Raw genomic sequence first — 25015 nt, 5'->3', positions numbered from 1 at the left:
CTGTCAGAGCAGAACATCTGTGCGACAAAAATTGAATCTGTCAAAATAACGAAGTTACCGAATTTCGAAATCTCCTCCCTTGCGTTCGTTTTTGGTACAAGATTTTTTTATTCATATAGAGGGATTACCTCTCAGACATTTACTACAAAAAACAGAGAAAAGCTTTCAAAAATCTTTCAGAATATAAAATTTCAGGTAATTAATTACCGTAGAGCGTACATTTTTTATGTTTTTTGTTTCGTTAGCACTTACGGTCAGTTTTTTTTTTTTTCTCATATCGGGAATGAAACATCCTCTCCGAGAAAACCCTTAAAAATTGTGCGTACGTGTACGTAATGTTACGCGTAATTTACGACGTCATTTCTGTGACATAGATCGTAGTCGTATGGATGTTTTGTGTCTGGAACGTCAAAGTTGAATCCGAAGATATAAAAATATGTCGTTCGAAATAAAACTGACGTATATAATATTCCTTGAGAGAGACGAAGATCTTGACATATTCTCGTACACTGCAGGTGTACGTATAGTTGAGAGTAAATTGAAAAATTTCCGGATATCAGAATAGCAGAATAGAAATAAAAAGGCAATGTGAATCGAATATTGGCTCTCGTCTAAATTCTCCGAAGAGCACATCCGTCGTCCTAATTATCCGCACGGTCTCCGGGAGCGCTTGCGACGGTAGGTATTTGAATAATAGAGTTGTGAAAATGGTGGGCCTATTCGGGAATTTGCCGACCTCAAAGCCAATTGGTACCGTCTACCGACGCCGCGACGGTGAAGTAGTTGCGGTACGGGGGTTTGAAATATACCGCGGTGACGGGATTCGGCGGAGTAACGAAGATAGGCTTCTGTCCCCGCGAGTAAATCAGTAGGATAAAAAAAACCCTAGTAGGATCTCCGAAAGCCAGACTATACAGAGAAAGGGATCAGACAGTTACTTAGTTGAGTAATCTGGGCTTAACGGCACCCGCTACACTCTCACATCCAATATCTTGCAGACCGTGCGCGATCGTGTGCATTATGTACGAGGAGTATTCGCGTTACGTACGTACAAGGGTGGTCTACGCGCCTGTATAGGTTTTCTCGATAAAAATTCCGCGAACGTTTTACTACGCGGTAATAATACACACGGTATAGGTATATATGTAGGTCACATTTTCGATTGCCCACTTCAAAGGTAGCAGCAGATCACGTATTTCTTCCGACACTGATAACTGAGAACTTGAAAAAGGATACGGTGGAAAAAGGGGAACTTCAAACGCGATGGAAACCATGTTTCTCATCCATGGGCTACGAGCTATGTAGGTATCGGGCGAACGATATAGGAAAATACCCGATCCTTCAAAGATCGGTCCGCCCGGGAAAAGAGCAAGGAAATCAAGCGATGCGATCTGCGCGGAACACCGCCCCTGAATATTAATGCACGTGGCCAAATTTCCAAAATCTATTCCATCGATTGGTCATCGAGATAAAAGAAAACGTCAGCCTGTTCGGATTTATTCGGGGAACTTGACCCGGAAAAATGAAAGAGTTATCAATTCGAAGGTGCGGACCGCTTCGTCGAAGAAATATCGAACCGTCAGCTTAACCGGAGGGGTTGAATGAAGTTTGATTAATTTCAGTTGTACGTGCACCTGCGTATTAATTAGTTCGTTGTCGTGGATAGCGTTATCATAGTTGTGAAGCGAGCGCTCCCCGTAATTGCCGGGTTTTATAAAGGGGCGCGCGTGTCCAGCGGGCGAAGGCGTCAGCAGATGGAAAGTTAGGTCTTTATCTCCTTTATACGTTTAACTTAGGGTAGGGAGATGAAGCTGGCCATCCTTAACGTAAATGGTGGTTTCATACGCTGTATGAGGTGACGTAATTAGGTTACCACCTTCTCTTCTCATCCCTTCGTCAACTTTCACACTAGGTTCGGTAGTGCTGTATAATAGTACTTGCTTAACCGGAAACTCTCCGCACTATGATTAAATTCCAGAACAACCGAGAAACTGTTATGCTGCAGTGTACACGTATACGTGTACAAGAATCTACATATCTCTCCGTGTACACACTCGCGATAACGTTCACAAGTTTTCCCCGTACCTCTGTGTTGTGCTACCGACAGATGTTGCTTAGTTCACGTAGAAATAGAGACGAGAGAATTGTGCAACAGCACAAACATCTAGGGCGTGGGTTCCGCAGCCCCGTGGTTCCGGGGTAGTTCCAGAGAATTGTAAAATTCTGAGCACCGCCAGGTGTAATTCGCGCGATTAGAAATTTACCATTTTTTTTCCCCCATAATTTGTTTGTACATTTTTTTTTTTCTCCTTAGCTCGCCCGTTGAAAATTCTTCAAATTTTTTCACTTGTTCACCCGACTGTTTTACTGATTAACAGAAATTAACCCCGGGCCATGTTTGTCTCCGGGATATTTTTCTCGCTGATTACTCCCAATGTTGCGGCACTACGTTATCTTTTTTCTTCATTTTTTTTTTTCATTTTTCTTTTTTAATTGTTACTTTTAATTCAAAGGGCATGCCACGTTTCTCGTACAACGTCGGGTATTTGAACGAGGTCCTTTTTCCTTTTTTTTCTTTTTTTTTTTAATTTTCACCCGTTGAGAGTTATGAATTATCGTTATTTATTTACTAGCAGCAGTTCGTACGGATAATCAGTATAAGATCGTCGGGAAAACGTGTCAGCTCCAAAGTCAACATTCAAAGCGCTCCGCGTCGACGAGGATCGGTGGAAAACACGCCCAACCGTTGTACACCCTCCGCTTTATAGAAGAAACCGGCCGTAATTTACGTTGAAATCTTTTCCGTTTTGCTACAGCGAATTCAACGCGTTCTCCAAGAACAAAAGCTGGCCGTGTTATATAAAAACTCATTAGGAACAACCAATGCCCAGCGGTGTTTCCGGCCCTTTTTTTCGCAACGTATTTCCTTCGCAAGTTTCTCTTTCTACCGTAGTTGGTATAGGGTCATTCGCGCGGAGATCTCTGCTATTTCACCCGGTGTGAAAAAAAAAAAAAAAAAAAAAATAGAAACGAATGAAATAAAAAATAAATAAATACTATCGAGAAAATTTCACTCACGTCTCGCAACTCGGATCGAACCCTACCCGAACTGCCGGGGTTGATTAGCTCCCAAATAAATTTATGCGATTCAGATTTCTCCTCTCGTCTGTTCGGAGCGTTTCTTTGGCAGGAAATATTTTCGGACATTTTGTGAACTTCGTTCTAGACGATTGATTTCTTCAAGCTTTCCGCTCACCGAAAAGCTCCGGAGTTTCAACAGCGATTTTATGTAATACGTAAAACCTTCACCTTACAAAATGTTTGTCAACGTTCAACCTGCAGCCGAGACGTTGAAAATAAGGCGACCTAGAAACATTACTAAAAATAAAACAACCGTCCGCAATACCGTACCGTTGAGTTTCTAATCTTGAAAATGTTCAACAATAAAGCGCAGCGTGTTTGAAGTCATCATCGTCGGCCGTCAAACCAGCTCCCAACAAATTGTGCAGTTAATTATGTTTTCTCTCTCCTTAAATTTCACAGTCACAGGCTACTTCGATGGAACAGCTTTTTCCGGTTGGTCTTGACACCGTTCAGCGGTTTTACCCCACTTCGAGAATCTATTTTTACGATCTTTAAATATTTCCGACCCACATGGGATGCTCGCATACGATATTCCCGGTCACTTGTGGTCTCGACGCACGAAAACTTCTGGATAATTCGTACTTTTCGGTTGATCTTCGCTCTGTCATGCTTCCTCGTAATTCAACTTCCGATTGCCGATTCTTCTATCAATTCACAGGAGTGAAAAACTTGAGGGTTGATACTTCACAGAGCGATAAATATCGTGATAAACTCGATAACAAAGCCCAGGGATATGCAGTAGGGGGTAAGACGATCGATCCTTTCGGGAGCGTCAGCTGGACGCCAAGGAATGTCCACGTTGCTTGTCTGGAATTTTAGCTCCAAGGGGATTTCTCCATCCTCGTGGCGTTCGTCGGCCATTATTCGTGCCAGTCGTGACGTACAGAATGTGCATCGCGGAACACGGATGATGCTGCGACTTTACTGTGTTTTAATATCCTACGTCTTGTCTCTCACGTTTATTATACGTCAATTCGATAGCGGAAAAATTCGAACGGTTTTTCCGTTTTTTTTTAAATTAGTGCTCTAGAATGCTTTTCAAGTCCCATTCTCGCTTTCAAGGGTGCAAATATTCGATGTAAATCTGAAACTACGAGATAGAACTGATCGTTTGCAAGTAGATGGGGTAAAAAAATTTTTTAATCTATCGCCTTGAAATAGCAACGTGATATTTTCTCTGTAATATGCACTAACGAACTCTTGTCCATAAGGCCAAGGTCATATAATTACAAGTTGTTAGCCCGAGCTTTGCTGGCTTTCATTGAAAACGAATAATTCTTCCCTTTCCATCTGACTTGACTTGGATGTTTTTTTTGCTCATCGTTCGATATTTTCATTACTCAACATGACCTTACAGATAATTGTTACACGCATCTGTAAATATATTCGTTGACGGGGTGCGGCTTTTTTAAATCAATGTTAGCGTAGAATCAATTGGAACAGGCCATTATACTCAATATTGGTAAAAAAGTTATTGTTTTAAAAAATAAACTCCCGCGGGATGAACTGATGATTGACTGCGAAAAATTCGCACGCGTTGCGGTAAACTTTGCGTATCCGAATTTAATTTGAATTTGACAGTTTGTCACGTTGAAACAAAAAAAAAAAAAGAGAAGAAAAATGCTCCAGAATCGGGTCGGGTGAATCAACGTACATTTTGCGTTAGCGGAATTATTTAGCGCGGGTACAGAGAGAATTGTAAAGTGGTCGGATGCGTGTAGTCATTGATTCGAAATAATCGACATCTGAAATTTCAGTCGCACTACGATCATCGACATCGTCTACGACACGTCATTCTACGAATATTGTTTCTTCTCTTGTTGCAGCGTTGTTAATTGAGAATGCGCAATGACACAGAGAATTTTCCAATGGTCTTCGAACCCTCGCGAGGGACAGCAGCAGGCCTTACAAATGGAACCCCCCAAATCAAACTTACGCCGCCAAGAAAAAACCCCCTCGAGGTGTAAGTATACATTTGAAACGTTGATATTACGAGAGATTGATAAGCATTTTTTTTATACAACGGCTCTAAATTTAGCGAGTCTTTAACACCCGCTTGCAGAGGTACCTATCTATGCCTATACCTTTATGGACAACCTTATAACAGACGTGAATAATGGGTAATCGAGTATTCCTTAATGGGGACATAGTCGATGAATAAATTACCCGATTCAAATACACTCCGATGACCACTTGTACATACAAGTTGAACTTTTCTTTCACTAACCCAACAGTCTCGAACAAAGTCGAACGACTTTATGGCATTATACCCGATGGGGCGTACAACGCCAAATCGACTTATAATCACGACCCTTGTTATTTTCTCTTCCCTTTTTTCCGTCGAGTTTGTCATACGGATCCTAATCAGAAAAACATGAAGAAACAAGACTCTGCTATCATCAAATTCATCACCCAGAATTAAATTGAAAAAGAGCCACGGTCCAATCGGTTTTGGAATTATTTTCTCTGTCAAAAAAGTTTCACTAAAATCGCTGCTTTTCCCCTATTCTTTCCCAGTGATCTGTGACACACTCGACGGAAAAATAACTTTTCCAAATCAATTCGGCTTGAAATGCCCTCACTCGAATTCTCCCACGTGGACGTGTGTCCCGAAAAAGGACTCGAACAGGAGCCATATAATATTATTAATGATTTTATTTTCACAATCGTAAGTAAAACGAGGATCTGAATTGCTCGAATCATTTGTAATTTGCATGTGTTTTTGACAAGCGTGAGTGAGTACGGAACGTTGTGTTTCATTACAGACACGCAGATCGACAAGGAAAAGGATAGTCAGGAGACTGAGTACATGCTGCAAGAAAATGGCGAACCAATGTACGACATTCTGTTTGAACCATATAAGAACAAAATATATATATATATACATATTATATATACCTAGATATATGCGTTGCGCACCAACGGATGGGTCATCTGTAAATCCGATAGGGGAGACAAACGCAACCTATATCGACTTTCCAAAAAAGATGATCAGTACATGACCATGACGTTGTGAACAAAAATAAAATTAAAATGAAAAGCAACGTCGGTCTGATTCCTTTTTATAAATGAAACGGAAACAATTAAAATTGCGCTGCAATCTCGCATATGTAGAACATCGTAGATTGAGGAAACTCACAATAAAAACTCACACCGATGTCCCTCTCTCGGATTCGCTCAATGATTTTACAAAATGTCATTATTTTAAGTTTGACTGACGTTCGGCAGGTGCGTGCTTCTGTACTTGAGGCATCATCACTTCACGTCAGTTACAGCATTTTTTTCACAAAATGATTTTCATTTATGAATTTTTAAATGGGATCATCGTTGATCCACTATCGTGACAGAATTGAGCCGAGATTTTATTCGAGGCGAGTCATTTATGAATGACTTCTGGAAACGAACGTTGATTAACGCGTTTTCGAGCGAGGGAACTCAAAGGGCTGAAATTAATCATAAGAAAAAAAAAAAAAATGAAAAATATTACTGGACAATCCTTATAGTTGAGTATTTGTTTTATTAATCGATGATATTTTCTGCCCGCAGTGAATTTGTCCCTCCGCAAAAGAAGGAGGAGGAGAAACCAGTTCCTCAGCCGAGTTTACCGCCAGTGCCTTACTATAGACTAGTGAGTATTTTTGAACGATCATTTTTCTGTCGTAATGATTTTCGCTTTGCCGAAATCAAAAGGGCATGTACGTTCGTATGGAAAATAATTGAGAAAAGAATCGCACCCCGGTCGGTGCGACGACGTATTTTCACATTCACCCCGTGAACGCGTTCCAAAAATAATACAACGGCCATTAATATAGAACGATGGAATAAATTTGGATAGCTACACCTGCCCTCACATTTTCCCCCGTTTTTTTTTTGCTTACAGTTCAGGTTCGCAACATTCGGCGAGCTGATGTTGGTACTTGGCGGATTGTTCATGGGTACACTTACGGGACTCTGTATTCCCATTTCCACCATACAGTATGGGGAATTCACAACCCTGCTTGTGGATCGTAACATGCAAAATCAAACCAGCACGCCCACTTACATTTTGGAGTGGTTCGGCGGTGGTCTTGTCTTGTAAGTCCCCATTGCATTATTCATTTTTTCATGAACCGAATCATGTTGTTTTTTTTTCTTTTTTCTCTCTCTTCCTTCGATCGAATCGAATAAAAATCGCGAGTCAACGAAACGTGAAACTGAATATTGCTGCGAATCATTGTATCTATTGGTCGGAATTTAATACCACGGGGACAAATAGTTTTTTCATTCGCTCCAATTTGCTTTTTTTTTTTTTTCTTTTCTTGTTAATACAATACGTGTACATGTATGCAGTTTTATTAGTTTTTATTTTCATCGCGGAGGGTAAATTTGCGCCGCGGGAGAGCGGACGTTAAAATTTTTATCCCGCGAAATCGATTCTGATGTGTGCACGTTACTCACCTGCGTTCGTTTTATTTCATCGAGCCTTTTGATAAATATTTGAATACGCGTTCGGCACACTCGTACCTGTCGCAATGTGAAGAGGATGATCCGATACTGCTGCATTTTCGTACCCTCTCGATCAATTTCAACGTTTAATTTATCTACGAACGCTCGCGAAATGATTCATCGTTTTCTTTTGACTCACTGGTCAGATCGTACCATCGACCAAAAATGAACCTGTTGTACCCTCACCTGTTGTCTGCTGCTTAAAATTTACGCGGACGATTAATTCTCGGACGTTGAAAGAATTTTCATCAGCTTCTCGCTTGATCGAAGAAGAAACGAAATGAACGTACGACTGATTTTTGTCATTGCAGAGGTGCAAACGCCACCTACGAAGAACGAATGGACGCCTTGTACGACGATTCAAAGGCTTTCGGCGTATCATGCGCGGCGCTTTCAACCCTACAATTTTTCTTTGCCATATTTACGGTAGATCTTCTGAACATTGCGGCATTCAGGCAGATTGCCAGGGTACGCAGAATGTTCCTGCAGGCGGTACTCAGGCAGGACATGACGTGGTACGACACCAACACTTCGACTAACTTTGCCAGCAGAATTACAGAGTGAGTTTACCTTACAGTTTCTCTTGCCGACTATGATTATCTCGTTCGTTCGTTTTATACCAAAACCCCCAAATTATGACGACGAGATTCTACCGGCAAATATATTATTATCGTCTGATTTAGCATATTCGTCGCACGAAACTCGTCCCGAATTCGCGGAGAGGGTGACACTGATTTTCCTCGAGCAGGTATAAAATATAAGTCGAGAGCGACTCGGGTCTCTCGAAAAAGAAGGGACGTTAGATTCTCCCAGAATGGATGTAATAATTGAAAATAATGTTCCGGTAATTCCGATGACCGCGAGGAATTTAATGCGCTGTACGCGTCCACCGCAATGAAAACTTTGAATATGTCAGAGAAGGGAGGTTTTCCTGTTCTTTTTGTTCGCGGATTGTCCACGTTGTTGAGCAAACCGGGAGTTGGTTCGAGCCCGGAATCTTGATTATTCAAACTATCGCGTCTCGCGTCTATCGGGTATTGGCATATTAGCGGTGGAATGTGGAGGAGAGTCCTTAAACCGAGTAAAGCTGAGGTAAAGTAAGCACCGCGCAGACCTGGGGTGCAGGAAAGTTCGAGAATTAGACGACAATCGCGAAGTTAGTATGTCCTATTCCGCAACAGGTGGTTAAAGGGTAGATGATACTGCAGCGGCGGTAGCGGGCTGCTGTACAAGGTATATTCGTATCTTGTCACCTACGACTCCTATCCGCGCGTGTGTTTCTTTGCAGAATGGCAGCAGCCCGTGCCCACCGCAGTGTTCGCAACTACACTAGCGGAGTGGTCGAGTTTCCCTCTGCAGCAGCTAACCTCGTTGACTCCATTATTGCGCTTTGTAGAGTTGATGAAAAAAGTTCCATTGTTTCATTTCGCTTTACGACCAAGAAAACAACATCCCCCACCCGTAACCTGGACCACACATTTATTCCGGACTCTCGCTATATACTTTAATCAATTCAACGCCGCTCCTACACCCACCTCGGAGTAAACGACGTGCGATGGGGTCGTCTTTGGAATTAAGTCCGCGAATTCCACTTTTTTAATTTTCCCCTTCCTCTTTCAAAACTAAACCAGATTTTTCACCGCAGTTGGATATTTACACGCAGTCTTTCATTAAAGATTACAGCTACGCCGCTTTCAATTTTTCCGTCCCGTGCGAGGCAAACAATTTTCTATTTTGAAATACGAGTATTCTAGGATCCGAAATCAATACATGGTGAAACGTTGAGTGGGGTCGACCCTCGAAAGCAACGAAATAAAAATTTCTAGGAGCGCGAACGCGGAAGCTTTTAGCGTCGCGCGAGTCTCGATATTTTGACTGTTATTCTTCCGAGGCTCATAACTATCGAGAACCACTTGACGGAAGGGGATATCGTACAGGGGTATTTTCGATTCGCTTCGATCTGCCGCGGAGACCTTTTTTCGTACACTGGAAAGAAATAGCGCTCCTCGTCTCGTTTCGCTTCTGGAATCGAAATGAGAGTCTAGTTTTTTCCTCCTATCTTTCCCTCGGAATTTCCATTCGCCTTACGGCTAATAAATTCAAAATCTTATCCCACTGCGCAGAGATCTCGACAAGATGAAAGACGGCATCGGTGAGAAGCTCGGAATCTTCACGTACCTCATGGTCTCCTTTATATCCTCGATCATCATATCTTTCATTTACGGTTGGAAGTTGACTCTGGTTGTTCTGAGTTGCGCCCCAATAATCGTGATAGCAACCGCCGTGGTAGCCAAAGTCCAGAGTTCCCTGACCGCCCAAGAACTAGCGGCTTACGGTCAAGCTGGTAACGTAGCCGAGGAAGTTCTCGGCGCCATAAGAACGGTCGTTGCTTTCGGCGGTGAAAAAAAGGAGGTCAAACGATACGCCGAAAAGTTAGTGCCGGCTGACCGGACGGGTACGCGACGCGGGATGTGGTCGGGAGTCGGTGGAGGCGTCATGTGGTTCATCATCTACCTGAGCTACGCTCTCGCTTTTTGGTACGGTGTTCAATTGATCCTCGAAGACCGTCCCAAGGAAATCAAAGAGTACACTCCGGCGGTACTGGTCATAGTATTCTTCGGCGTTTTGGCCGGCGCCCAGAACATGGGTCTCACTTCGCCTCATCTCGAAGCTTTCGCTGTGGCTCGAGGATCGGCAGCTGCGATTTTCCAAGTCCTCGATCGAGTACCGATCATCGACAGCTTGAGCCCTGACGGACAGAAGTTGAAGGGCGTCAATGGGGATATTGAATTTAAAGACGTCCACTTCAAGTACCCGGCGAGAAAAGATGTCAAGGTACTCCAGGGTCTGAACTTGAAAATAAATCACGGCGAGACGGTCGCTCTGGTGGGAGGTTCCGGATGCGGGAAATCGACTTGTCTACAACTAATTCAAAGACTCTATGACCCTCTTCAGGGCGAGGTGAGTTTATAATTCGGTCTCCACAGTAGACGTGATTGTTTTAACGACTATCTAGCTTTTTTTTTTTTTTTTTTGCTTCTTTGCTTTATTTTCCCTCGTCAATTAAACGGCGTGGCGTTATCCGCTGACTCGCTACTATAGTATAAATAGCCTCTGCATGAGTAAAATTTCCCTCCGTTAAAAGGGGTGGATTTAGCGAACGTCCTTGATGGCTTTCATCAGCGCTTCTTAGCTCAAGTATAAGAGTCCTTAATTCATTTCGTGGCTAACAGTATTAGAAGAAGAAGAAGAAGATGGAGGACGAGGAGAAAGAACAAAAAAAAAAAAAACAATGGAAAGTTCTCATCCCGAGCAATATAAAAGTTTTAATGAAAGTCAAAAGTTTGTCGGGTCGAAAATTTTCGTGTAAAATTTTCACGCGCTCGGTACAAACGTCAGCGGCACAGCGTTAACGCAACCCACTAGAAACGAGTAGGACGCGGTGCAGTGTCGCATTAACTATTACACTCTGACGGGATGCTTTAAGCACCGGTTGAATAATTGTTTGTAATGTGTAACACAAGCTGCAAATATCTGCGGTTTAGGGTTAGTTTATTCATAGCATGGTAAAATTACTTACACGCGTTCATATACGTACTCCATGTTACAAGTTGAACCGACGACGGTGCCGCTCGCATGTTCGAAACACGCCTCTTTACGATGGGCTGAGAAATTGCTTTATCAGTTTTCGCGAACTTTTTGCTCCTGTTCTCTCGCATCTGATGTGTTTTGAGATTGTTTGTCTTTTCTCCGCGTCGTGTATTCGGCGCCAAGCTTCAACCGATAAACGCTTTTTTATGAGCTCGTTTAATACGCAATTCACCTTCACTCCGAACGGAGCTTCTAGGCATACCTCGAGGTACAGACCAGATGAGAATTGCGCATTTAATGTTTCGGGGCTTTTGGCAGGATATGTGAAAAACGAAGAATCCTCCCCCGTACGCGTATTCATCCGCTTTGCTTAATCCTTGGAAAATGAAAAAAAAAACCAGAAAAAAAAGAAACAAATAGGCACAGAATACACATCGACGAGTCGTCGGACTGATTTACGCGGCCATTAAAAATAACGTCCGACGTTTGAAAGAAAAACCCTTCACGCGTAGAGAAATATTTTACATCTATGAATCCAGGTGCTCCTAGACGGCGTTGACATTTCCAAGCTTAACGTGCAATGGCTCCGTTCTCATATCGGTGTCGTGGGACAGGAGCCGGTACTCTTCGATACAACTATCAGAGAAAACATCCGATACGGAAACCAGAACGTATCGGAAGAGGAGATGATCAAAGCGGCGAAGGAGGCCAACGCCCACGACTTTATCAGCAAACTTCCAGAGGTGAGTGTGAGAAATTCATTCGGTTTTTGAGTGTTATTCTCCTTCCATAAATCAGCGGTCCCCTTTCCCGCTGAATAATATTGTAACCGCGGTTGAAACTTTTTAAAATTATGTCAACGACACGGAGGAAGAGCGAGAGACGGATAGAGGAGACAGAGTCAGTTTTTCGAACCCCGTCGAGTCAGTTTCTGAGGGGCGAAAATTTCTCCTACCGCATGCAGTCACCTTTCCGTTCCCACAAGACCTCCCCCCGACCACCCACCCGAAGCATAAGTGTCTGCGGTTGACAGCATACAAAGCACCCAAGTATCCCGTAATATCGATCGCGAAACGATGTACGTTTTACGTTCTTCGAGTGGTAAATCATAAGGGGACATCGGTGACATCGGTGATAGTCCCAGGTGCGCTACGGATTCCGCGTCTAAGGGAGATAGGGCTTAGCCCGTGACGTGTGGGTTCGGTTTGTATACGTGAAACAACGCAGTGAACCCCGTACAGCACCCACCCCTTAGTTATACGCGTAGCAAATAACATTCGATTGGATTATTTGAACTGCAGATCGGTTGATCGTTCGAATCGCCTAAGCCGTGATCAGCCGTTGCCATATTGCGTCTACCCTCTCGCTTGAATTATGGTTAGCCTATGGCTTATTCCGTTGCTTCGTACGCAGTAACTGCTACCCCCCGCACGCCGGTGATCGTAAATTATATGTTTGCTTCGCGCGGAAGGTATGGCGCGTTGTAAATTTTGCAGAAGCAATTCGCAAGTGAAATATACCGTGGAAGAAAACTGCACGTTTTTTTTCCTAGCTTTTATTATCTACAGTCTTATTCCGCTACGATTTCTGAGTCGGAGGGACAATAATCAGCCGGGCGATCGCTGCAGCACAGAATCTCTAGCAGCTGATGGCTATCCACGTGCCAAAATGGCTTACGGTTACCGAGCGTGCCAAATATGAATATTACCGAATCTAATTCAAGCGGTTGAACGAGGCGTGGTATGAACTCGATTGCGAAATATCATCGTCTGCTTGATTTTTGAGATCGGACTTTTTGACCACGTAATTTTGTCGTTTGATTTTTGCAAAGGAGTAAATTTGCGTAGGTCAGCGATCGCCCTGAATGAAAGTTCAGTAGGGAATTCTGTCTCGGTGATTCTCGCGGTACGTGCGAATCTACGCGGGTTTCTATATAAAGGATGTTCGTCATTCGCGACATCTATTTGCTAGAAGCAAATAAACGCGATCGCGTTATTTATAGGAACACTTTACGAAACGATCATTGGATAACCGTCTGGGTATTCCAAGGATTTATTTCACTTGAATATTAAACTTATAATCGCCACGTTCACCGGCTGCCAGATGACGCGATTTTTACGGTCAATAATATATCATTGTTTCATTTCTAACGGAAGTCACACCCCGATAAGTAAAATTCGAAACGACGTCACCCGAACATCGATCGCATTTTTCTGATTATGGGTAGAAAATTTGAAAGTAGTAAAGAGATTTTTTTTTTGTCAACGTCCTCTCTGCATCCGCGATAAAGAGATCCTATCAAGATTAATGAATGAACTCCGAGAAGCATCAGCGAGGTTCTGTAGGCCAGCCAACTTCGCTGTGTAATTTAGGTCACCATGGCTTTTTGCCACAGAGCACCTGGTTGTATAAATCCATCCACGGACGTCCGTGTGGTACCGCAAGTTGCGCCGATCGACAATGTCACGTTAATTAAAACGACCCGTATTTCAAAGCGCAAGGCGTTTCGAACCCGATTATATAATTGACGCGTCGATAACGCCCGGTATATCCCCCCGTACAGCTCCGTTAAAATCGTGAGTGGAACGAGCTCACTAAAAATTTAAAATATCGGCGAAATCTATGGGGAAAAATGAATGAAATATCGATCGATCGATCGAGATGAAAATCTCCCCATTCAATGCTCCAGGGCTACGACAGTCCTGTGGGTGAGAGAGGATCGCAGCTTTCCGGTGGTCAGAAACAGAGAATCGCCATCGCTCGCGCGTTGGTTCGACGTCCGGCGATTTTGCTTCTCGACGAGGCGACTTCCGCTCTGGATTTGCACAGCGAGGCGACCGTCCAGCGAGCTCTGGACGCCGCCTCCAAGGGTAGAACAACGGTGATAGTGACCCACAGGCTTTCGACGATAACTAACGCGGACAGGATAGTTTTCATCAAGGATGGAAAGGTCGTTGAAATGGGGACGCACGAAGAGCTGATAAAACTTGGTAATCATTACCACGCCCTGGTTTCCGCTGACTCCAACGCTGCCGCCAAGGGTAAATAATTATGTCCTAATAAAATAAGAGTCCGCGCCGCGAGATGAGCACTCAGGAGCTTCAATGACATCCTCGCGTCTGAATTGCAGCCAAGGCAACCGCCGCCGCGGCGAAAACCGTCGCCGCTAGTAAACCGAAGCCGAAACCACCGCTGAAGAAACAATTTTCCACACTGTCGATGCATTCGCATCGGCTTTCCTTAGCTGCCGGTTCCGAAAATTCGGAAGACGAACTCGAGGAGCACGAAAAGCCGTACGAAGCTCCGATGATGAGGATCTTCGGTCTGAACAAGCCCGAGTGGCCGTTCAACATCGTCGGTAACTATAAAACCGAGTCTCCTCCTTCCTTCCTGAGCGTCAATAAGAGACTCTCGAGATCTTAAGCGCCAGACACTACAGAATTATTCCATAATCTTCACAGGTTGCCTAGCTGCCGCTACCGTAGGTGCATCTTTTCCGGCATTCGCGGTGCTTTTCGGTGACGTCTACTACGTACTCGGTTTAGAAAATCCCGACGAAGTCCGTAACGAGACGATCAATTTTTCGATACTGTTCATCATCGTCGGGGTGGTTACGGGTATCGGTACCTTCCTCCAAATGTACATGTTCGGTTTAGCCGGTGTCCGGATGACGACGAGACTCAGAAAGGTGACCTTCGAGGCGATGTTGAAGCAAGAGATGGGCTGGTTCGACGAAGACACCAACAGCGTGGGGGCACTTTGCGCTAGACTGTCGTCGGACGCGGGGGCGGTACAGGGTGCGACGGGGACGAGAATCGGGGCGATTCTTCAGGCTCTTTCAACCCTCGTACTCGGTATAGGTGTGTCCATGTTTTACACGTGGAAAATGACGCTTGTCTCGGTTGTTTCGATCCCGTGTGTACTGGGCGCCGTTTTCTTCGAGGCGAGGATTATGAGCGGCCAGGGATTACAGGAGAAAAAGAAGATGGAAGGAGCTACGAGAATCGCGATTGAGGCAATCGGGAATATCAGAACCGTAGCCAGTCTCGGTAAGGAGAAAGCTTTTCTGGATCGTTACTGCGTCGAATTGGCGCACGTAGCGAAGGCGACGAGAATTCGCAACAGGTTGAGAGGTCTCGTATTTTCCTGCGGTCAAACCACGCCCTATTTCGGGTACGCTCTCAGCCTCTATTACGGGGGTTACCTCGTCGCCAAGGAGGGACTCAATTATCAGGACGTAATCAAGGTATCGGAGGCGCTGATCTTCGGTTCGTGGATGCTGGGTCAAGCTCTTGCCTTCGCTCCCAACTTCAATACCGCGAAAATTTCTGCCGGCCGAATATTCCGGCTTCTCGATCGCGTTCCGGAGATCACGACACCCCCCGAACTCGAGGGGAAGGACGCCGATTGGGTAAGTTTGCGAATTCGTTGATACGACCGCGAATATCGGTGTAAAGTTTGACCGGTAACATACTAAACAAACATTTCCACGTTCGCTAATTGCAGAAAGCAGACGGTCTGATTCAATTTTCGAAGGTTGAATTCCACTATCCAACGCGTACGGAATCGCAGATTCTTCGCGGTTTGAATCTGATTGTAAAACCGGGTCAGATGGTGGCGCTTGTCGGTCAAAGTGGTTGCGGAAAATCTACCTGCATTCAACTTCTGCAACGTCTGTACGATCCTCTGTCAGGGACCGTTACAATGGACCGTCGCGACATATCGTCGGTGTCTCTGTCAGCGCTTAGATCTCAACTTGGAGTTGTTGGACAGGAACCGGTCCTCTTCGATAGAACTATTGCCGAGAACATCGCGTACGGTGACAACAGCCGCAGCCCGACAATGGACGAAATAATCGACGCTGCTAAAAAGGCGAATATTCACAGTTTCGTCAGTTCTCTACCACTGGTGAGTCGTCCCGTTACTTACAATGAATCGTTTTCTTTTCATTTTGGCCGAGGGAATCTCAATGGCGTTCGAAATCGAATCCACCGAGAGCTGATATATATACATGTATATGCGATTCTTCTCGTTTCAGGGATACGAGACCAGATTGGGAACCAAGGGTACGCAACTTTCTGGGGGGCAAAAACAGAGGATAGCTATCGCTCGCGCCCTGGTCCGAAATCCCAGGATTTTACTGTTGGACGAGGCGACGTCCGCGCTCGACACTCACAGCGAAAAGGTATAACCCAGTTTATCGTTATAACGTGTAACGTATGATGTACACGGGGCGAATTGCACCTACGAACGGCAGTCTTCTTTATGAAAGAAAACTGCTTAAGCCCGCGTCAAGGGAGTCGAGAAATCCGGGAGGGATAAGATAAACAGCGGAGTTCCCGGAAAAAGGATATATAGGGACAAAGAAAACGGTTATAATACACATGACCTTCGCATTGTGCGATACACGAGAACCAATTAACTCGATGTCTGGGGAGGGCTGCGAGCTCCTAAAGAAATAGAGGAGAGGATCTTTCTGAGAAAACGGGCTAACAAAAGGGGGCTTTATTCAACCTCGTAATCTTTCCACGCGTAATACTAATTTTCATTACCTCCTCTTCGTACGTCTTTCCCATTTGGGAATTGAAATGGATGTATGACGAATCTTTCGAAAAAATCACTCACCAAATCTCAAAGGGCTGGTTCTCCGTTTCATTTTACAGATAGTTCAGGCGGCGCTGGACAAGGCCATGGAGGGGCGGACGTGCATAACGATCGCACATCGTCTAGCGACCATTCAAAATGCGGACGTAATATGCGTACTGGAAAAAGGCACGGTGGCTGAGATGGGAACCCACGATGACCTCATCGCAGCTGACGGTCTCTACGCTCACTTACACGCTCTTCAAGCTGCCGCCTTAGAGTAGATCTCATCTGACCTTTAGCCCCGAAACCCCTTATCCTTTCGACCTTCGAATCTAAGCCTGAAACCCTTAATTGAAAAGTTTGAAAAATCGATATGAGGCCCATCGTACGATCGTTAGAAAAAAAAACTCATTTCTCCAAAAACCGAATCGAGCAGAATGGCAGCCTTACTTGTCATTTATATCTACAGAAAGGAAGTGGATCCCACGGATACCTCGTATCAATTTGGATTATGGTCGAATGAGATGAGGCAAGTATTATTGATGCGAGTGCACAATTACATACAAATACATTCATAGCAGAATATAGACGTGTGCGCATGTGCTAGATAAATAGAAAACATACGTTATCGCGCTAATTATTAGCATTATTAATTATATCATCATTATCATTATATTACGCGTAGAGCGTTAATTCAATTCACGATGACTCAGCGATTAAATTTTCATTGATGTTTGTCTTTTCTTTGTCATAGTTTTGTCCGATCGTTTTTTTTTTTCTAAGTTTAGATTAAAAATGTCATTCTTATCGTTATTATTACGGAAAAAGAAGAATTATATTTATATAAAAATAGATTACAGTGATGATAGGTTCGTGTACGCATATATGATGTTTATAATAATACCGTGAAAAATAATTTTCTCAAGTCGGGCAAAAATTTTTTTATCGATAAACTTTTATCGTTATTTCGGTATACGCGACTATACCATATGAAATATCATCTATAATCTGTATTCGAAAAGTTTGTGCACCCGGATATGTCTACTTATATTCTAATATACCCCCACTATTATCATAGTATTTTACCTTATACGTACATACATACGCACTATACTACATGGATGTAATACGCAGATGTTCGACCTCTCGAATACCATTATTATAGCACTCGCCATACTTAAGCTACTCGCTATTTATGTCGTTCGAACGTGAATACTTTCGAATTTTTAACGTTCCTCGCAGCATCGAACGGACGGGGATAGTGCCTCCGCGAAACAAAATTTTATTTCGAACACTCGGTTTTCCATAAACTACCAGGGAAGCGCGGAGTACGCACTTTAAGCGGGCCGGGGTTGGCAACCTCCGGAGCTTAAAGCGGCACTTTTATCTTCAAAATGAATATCCCATTCTGTTTTTCCCTATCTCCTATCGCGTTTGATCATTTCACGTGCTATTTCCCTTTAATTTAATTTTACTCACTGTTCGATTTATATATAATCTTTTGTTCCTTCCTTATTCGTTCGTTCGAATCCGATATACATAGATAATATTTATAACTCACGTACATTAATTCGTCCATGGCTTTGCTGAACGATAGGTGCTAAAAGTAAGATTGATAAATATATAAATGTATATCATACCAAAGTCGTGAGTGGTGATACGTGTATGTGTTGCGGATAATCATAGCGTCGAAGATATCGTCAATTATTCGCATACAGCATAAACGCGGACGCCATAAAAACTAGTTTTCAATGGCGAATACTTACGTACGAGAGAACATCTCCGCTTGTAGCTTCGCCGAACAATCGATATACGTACGGATAAATAGTTGATGGTAAATGTTATTTCGTTCGTTCCAAAAATCGCGACGAAATTATGTTTCACTGCCCGCATAATTAAGTAGTAATTTTTAGACTGCCGCTTGTACGTATTACACACATAGGTAATACCCCTGGCTACAGAGCCAACAAGAATTTTTAATTTAATTTCAGTTTCAAAATTTACTCCAGAACGGAACTGGCGTAGGGGTGGTTTTGACCGGGAGCGACAGCAGCCGTCAGGGGGCGCGTAATAAGACTGCATGAAATATGTATAACCCCCACATTATCCAAGGCTTGACTTTCTTACTTTCTGGAAGGGGGGGTGGGGGTCTTGCACCGACGGCTCCTTCGAATTTCTTTCACTTTTTTTTTACTCACCGTACTTTTCTCAGCCAATAGCAACAGCGGGGAGATCCGAATGCCCCGTTGAACCGCCGATTCTCCAAATCCTTGATAAACTTCTCCCCGTCTCGAACGTGATGAATTTTCGCGAATACCTCACCGCGTCCCCGTCACCGAGACGAACTTCGGCATCTCTTGATGTGTTTCTACTCGACTACTCCATACGATTAGGTACACCGCCTTATCCTCGCGACGAATGTCTTCAAGAGCTCTTCCGGCTCCCTCGTACTTTACAACGAGATGAATACTCGGAATTACTGCGAAACACGAAAAGCGATTATAATCCGCCCCCTCGGAATTCGTCTTATTTCATCCCATGGCTTACCTTTTTTCTCTTTGTTTTGTTTACCTCATCACTCCGCGATATCAAAGTCAGCTACGTTGTGGGGTTTGTTGATGTGCCTTTGTCTCGGCCTTGTTCGCCACACACTTGTGTACTAGTATTCTAAACGTTTTCGGACAAAACCCGGAGAGCTTTATAAAAAAATCTTCGAAGACTCTCGAGGCTCGATGAAAATTCCCCAAATACTTGGAGCCCTCGCAAGTTTGAATTTAAAATATATAAATTATGCACGCTAAGGTCTTGTATAATTTTTTATCGCCCAAGCGGTGTGTGTATATACATGGACCTTCACGTGCAACCCGCACAAATATATCGGCCTCTAAATTCTCGGTCGTCCTATTTTGTATAATTTTATGGGACGAACATACACACCTGTCACAAACTGTGCTTTATCAAAACGACAATACGTATTATCTAGACGAAATTTTTTGATCAGACGTGACTAATGACCATCAGGGTTGAACAACTACATCCGTAGTAATTAAGCCTCAGGGTCGGTCATAGAAGTTTCGACAAAACTATAAGGTCGCAATTAATTTCCTTGTTTCAAAAACGATATATCCTAAAATCATTTCTGAACGCCGGTTAAATTCTTCCAGAAATTTGACGACCCATACCTTTGGTAAATCCGACGCCCAATTTAGCGTACCGTATACTCATTGTACTTACATAATTAGAGTTAAACGAGAACGATTACACGATACCCAACCACCATTATCTACGCACGTACAGTGATACTAGCAGTATAACGACATAAGATTACATAGTATTACTTTTTTTGCTATGAGAAATCATATCTTATATTTATGTAAAAAATAATTAAATGATAAAGTAAAGTAATTGTACGAGTATGTAATATTCTGCACTTGACATACGATTGATAGAAGATTGAATAAAGGAATTGAAAAAAAAAAAAAGAAGAATAATAATCGTCTAAAAGTTACATACCGTTACCTCTACTCCCTTGTGTAATCGACGTCTGTACTGCGTCGTGCCCAGCTCACTTGCGTTACTGACTGACAATGAATATCAGTCGCTCGCGGCGCGACGTAACTACGCATATACCGAACCTAGGCTATACCTTCGGCGTTTCTCTCGTCCGTCTCTTCCGTCTGTATTCGTCGGCAGTTGATTAATCCTCGGGGAAATGGATTTTCCCCGGTACGTTTGACGTACGTTTGTTGACCGTTTGCAAAAACTTTAACGGAATGTAATCGTTCATTGGTACTGTACACGTAGTTCGCTGCGTTGTTCAGTTTTTCATTCATACGGGAACTTTTTACTTCCTCTTTGAATCTGAAATTTTCTTTGTTTTTTTTTTGTCATCGGGAATAAACCGGTGGGAATATTTATTCGAATTTCGCGGTTCTGATTTACAAGTTCAATTATTTGGAATTCAAATAGTTCCGAAACACATATCGGCTATTTTGATTCGTAAAATCTAATCACGAAGTGAAATAGATATATACGAACGAGTCAGAGCTTTCAAAAATATTGCGTTCGCGGGGTCGGTAATTTTATTTTTCGAATTTACTACATTTTATTCTACATTCGATTCTGGGGTTACGCGTGATATGTACAAAAAAAAAAAAATAATAAAAATAAAAAGAGCAACAGTCGAGCCGCCGCAGACGCGAAAAATTACATCCCTCGAGCGAGGCCGACATTGACAATGTGTCCGACGTTCGAACTCCCGTAGCTTATGGGAGTTTTACATTCGGAGATGATCAAAAAGTTTTGTAATCGGTTTTTCCGAATCCCCTTTTTTCCCCCCTCTCGAAAATCTATTCGTGAAATCAAAGGCAATGTTATCGCGTTAACCGTACGCGTCAGCCGTTCGTTCGTTGCCGGAGAGTTTTCACATCATCGTTGTGTAACAAGATGGATAATCACTGCGCAAAACAGACTCTGTGAACCAGAGAGGGTTGCAATTACGAGCGCGATTTTCAAACAATGCCATGGCCCGAGCGTCACGACCGTTCGGTCCGGTTCGGGTTGGTTCTTCTGCAGCCGTTGGTTCTGCCGCACGTGCGAACAAAAGAATGGTCCACAGGGGTGGTAGGTATGTGCGATCTCTGATGTCCGTGCGACACGATAGCACCGAGATGACCGCGTCGGCCGGACTCGGGCAGCTCCAGTGCTCGTGCAGCATATAAATCAGCATAAATTGTAATGCGGGTATCCGTAGTCTCCGTGCGTCTGGATGGCTTCTCTGCATTTAGGCCGAACAACCGTGACGCGGATGCCGGTTAGCGAGTCGAACGTATCTCGTGGAAGATAGAGAAACAGAAATGGGAACGTTACACCCGGCGATACGGACATGGCGATGGCGATGGCGATGATTATACCGCAGTTGCGAACGCGTGCGTTACCGGCGCGATATATTTTACCCCCCCACCGTTAAACTATGTGCACTGGAGGTGCAATCGGACTCGGAGAGATATTCGCGGAACAAATTTTGTCCCGGACATTTCGTACCCCGAGAGCTTTGTTCGTCGGGGGGGAGTAAATCATCGGAACAATTGCCGGTTGCCTACTTCGGGATCGATGGAAAATTTTGCTTACTCAATTTCGGAAGGGGGTTTCGCGTAACGAAGTTTCGCTCGCCGTTTCTTCGTCGGTATTCAATTTTACGAATTGCTGATTACAAATTTGAAATTGAAATTCCGGAGTGCTGTAATTCGGTGATATTATTCGAGATCTATTACGCGGACGAGATGACGTTATTCTGAAAAAAAAAAAAGGTCTGAAAATGGCGGAAAAATTCTCGTCCTACGCCGCAACGTAATAATACCGACGGTTAAGGAATGACTAGTTCCGGAGGAACTGCATAATATGGCTGTGAGCCAGGAGGAGCAACAGTGTCGCGAAAATGTTATTACGTCGAGGAGATGTAATGGCTGTCCATGATAAGTAGCGTTGGTCCGCTCGAACTGGCTAGCATTTGTAAGCACTGTGAGCGTCATTTTCATTGCACGTTTGCGCGAGCACTGTCAAGTGGGTTTCATCTGTTATAATATACCATAAAGGGTTATCAGCGGGACTCGCGTTTGCACGTTGCGATCAGAAAATTTGAGCTCACTCTCCTTTCCGATTCAAGAAGAACACTTGTAAATATAGGTAATACACGTGCGGATAAACGGACGGATCCGTTTCACGTCGATTCCTGCAGGAAATCAGATTTTCCTCACGGTCTGCACACACGAAATAAATAACTCACAATCGGAATAGCTATAACGCATACGACGTTTGACGACCTAGTTTTCCGCTTCGCTTTCCGCCATCACGAGTATACCGAGGAGGTTCAATTTTCTCGGCGTCAAACTATAGAAAAGACTTGAAAGATTCTCGGGAAAAACTGTCAGTAGGTTTTCGATGAGAGGCAATATCTCCGGCTAACTTCTCAACGGAGAAAGCATATTGCTCTTCAGATTCATTTTCTCAATCTCTTGATGGATAACTCGCAATAACTCACAACAATAGAATGAAAAGTTTCCCCGGATTAGAATTCGCCGAGATTCGTTGGATTGAAGGTAGGATTCTCGAATCGGAGAATCGCAGAATTTCGTACTCGAACAGACGACGTTCAATTTGAATATCGCCGGATCGTTCGACGAGAAAAACCGAAAACGGCGAAAGTGAACGATCAAAAAATTACCTCCACCGGTAATTCAATTCGGATTCGAACCCTGTCGAACGGGGTGCTAAAGTGCAGCTGCAAGAGGGAAGACTCCGTTGGAAGTGATCCCACTTTGAATCTAGTGGTATTCCGGGATCAAGGGTGATTCCTGGGAAACCTCCTCAGTTCTCTCATTCCGTTCTGTCTACCGCTTACGGAGTTCGGGTCTCCGACGTGCTGCGTTACTTTCGTATGCTAAAAAAAAAAAAACAAGCACTCGGAGGAAAGTTTCTCACTGTGAGACCGATAGATTTCTCATCCTCCCTGACAAGTTGACAGCTAATAACGCCGGATGCCTATAGGTATAGCGGCACCTTGCCACGTATATCTATATTATACCGCAGCTACTTTCGTACAATTGTTCCCGTCGTCCAGTTGAGTAGATCCGAAACCCTGAACTGGAGTAGCGCTCGGTGAAGAAGGGGATCAAATTTACGGTACCATTACTCAGCTCAATATCGATGACAGCTTTCTTTCGATATGTGGGTTTCCAGATCTGTTTTCCCATCTCTCCTTCCGTTCTCTCCAGTCCTCTCGGTCCGCCGCCCCTTGCACTTCGCCGTTAGGCCGGGGACGTTCCCCAATTTTTCCAAAAAATATTGCTCCATTAAAATTTCCCAATTTCGTAACGCGCGGAGCTTTGAGTAGGTATACCTTCCTTCATTTCTCAATCAGGATTTCCGCCGTACTCGATCCAGATGCCTGTGACTTTCAGATACCAGTCAGAGATATTTGTCAGCAACAGACCTCAGTCTGAAATGATTCTCGAGCGATTCTTCGCACCTCATCCTCTCGGATAACGTTCTACTTTTTCCTATCATCATTTTTACTCTGACTTTCTCCGACGCGGTTTTTTATTCATTCATTATTTTCCGTGAGATGAAAAACCACCGCGACGGATATACTGCACCTCTGTGTCGTCACGTTTTCGGAAACTCTTCAACGAATTCAAAATCTAAAATATCATGTACACTGTAAACGTGACGACCACTTTGCGACGCGCGGATGACGGCCAAAAAAATATGTGGGGCTAAGAACAAATAACGGTGGAACGTGTCGAGTGAGAGGAAAAAGAACCTTGCGAAAGGAGGTAAAGAAACGGTGGAACGAAGGCGTTGGAAAAACTGCAAAATCAGCGCGAAGGAACCGCTCAAAAGTTGGGCGATTTATTTGTTTATCCTCCCGATGGCTACTCTCGTCTTCGGCGGATTCGCTCTTCTTATACTCGCGCGTCCCGTCTGGTTCAACGCTTTTCGAGCGTACAGCGAGAATTTTTCCTAAAAGAGTACGTAACTCGTGAAGAGAAAACAAAAAAAAAATGAAAGAGAGAAAAACTCACGTATATTCTTCGGCCACTTAGTTTTTATTGCACGCTATCGGCGCGTCCAAAGGATGAGGCGACTCCAGCACAGATTTTATGCACGGAAAATGATAATTCCGGTGGTAGGCTCATCGCCAGCTGAAAGGGAGAAATTATCGGGGACATGAATTTTCACTTGGATAAATTGAATAAAATTTGTCCAATGTCTGAAATTTTCACGAGATTTTTATATCGACAGTTGGGAATAGTCTTCTTCTCATTAAGTCACCAGGCTTACGCCATCTTCTTCAAAAATGGCCTCGGAATTATCGATAGAAAATATTGTCCGACGATGGAGCAATTTGACCTTCCCGATGGCTTCGCAGTTTGCTCGGTGATTGCCGGTTCTGGCGTGATTAATTACCCCTAATTTTGCGTAATAATTATCAAGGAGATTACGAAGGAGTGTATACTCTCTCTCTCTCTCTCTCACCCGGCAATTAGATTTTGATAAGGTGACGTTGGAGGATTGATAATTAATCTGATAATACGTAACGTGTAACGCCGAAAAATTGTAACTTCGGAACAGATGCGAGACGATTTATTATATAATATTGGAACAAAGGATAGGAGGGGGGCATTTGAGAAATTAAACCGGTAATTTG

At 43.7% G+C, this 25015-nt stretch overlaps 1 protein-coding gene across 11 annotated transcripts in view; it reads left to right on the top strand.

The window, feature by feature from the left end:
* LOC105692917 (multidrug resistance protein homolog 49-like) overlaps window positions 1-20288 on the top strand; it is a 52943-nt gene extending 32655 nt beyond the window's left edge. For 9 of the 11 annotated variants that reach the window (XM_020856342.2, XM_048655663.1, XM_012412465.2 and 6 more), the window contains 13 exons: window positions 4971-5107; window positions 5910-5979; window positions 6691-6772; window positions 7025-7218; window positions 7941-8189; window positions 9753-10590; window positions 11760-11963; window positions 13910-14261; window positions 14351-14578; window positions 14682-15631; window positions 15727-16128; window positions 16259-16405; window positions 16884-20288. In XM_020856342.2, the coding sequence (XP_020712001.2) occupies window positions 4993-5107; window positions 5910-5979; window positions 6691-6772; window positions 7025-7218; window positions 7941-8189; window positions 9753-10590; window positions 11760-11963; window positions 13910-14261; window positions 14351-14578; window positions 14682-15631; window positions 15727-16128; window positions 16259-16405; window positions 16884-17087 (4035 nt within the window). In that variant the 5' untranslated portion in view covers window positions 4971-4992 and the 3' untranslated portion in view covers window positions 17088-20288. The remainder of the gene's footprint in view (window positions 1-4970; window positions 5108-5909; window positions 5980-6690; window positions 6773-7024; window positions 7219-7940; window positions 8190-9752; window positions 10591-11759; window positions 11964-13909; window positions 14262-14350; window positions 14579-14681; window positions 15632-15726; window positions 16129-16258; window positions 16406-16883) is intronic. The other 2 variants (XM_048655666.1, XM_048655667.1) reach the window with 1 other exon arrangement.
* Window positions 20289-25015: the final 4727 nt, after the last annotated feature.

The sequence above is a fragment of the Athalia rosae genome, chromosome 5 (genome assembly GCF_917208135.1).
Source record: "Athalia rosae chromosome 5, iyAthRosa1.1, whole genome shotgun sequence".
NCBI lineage: Eukaryota > Metazoa > Arthropoda > Insecta > Hymenoptera > Athaliidae > Athalia > Athalia rosae.
This window is presented reverse-complemented; position numbering and strand designations above follow the sequence as displayed.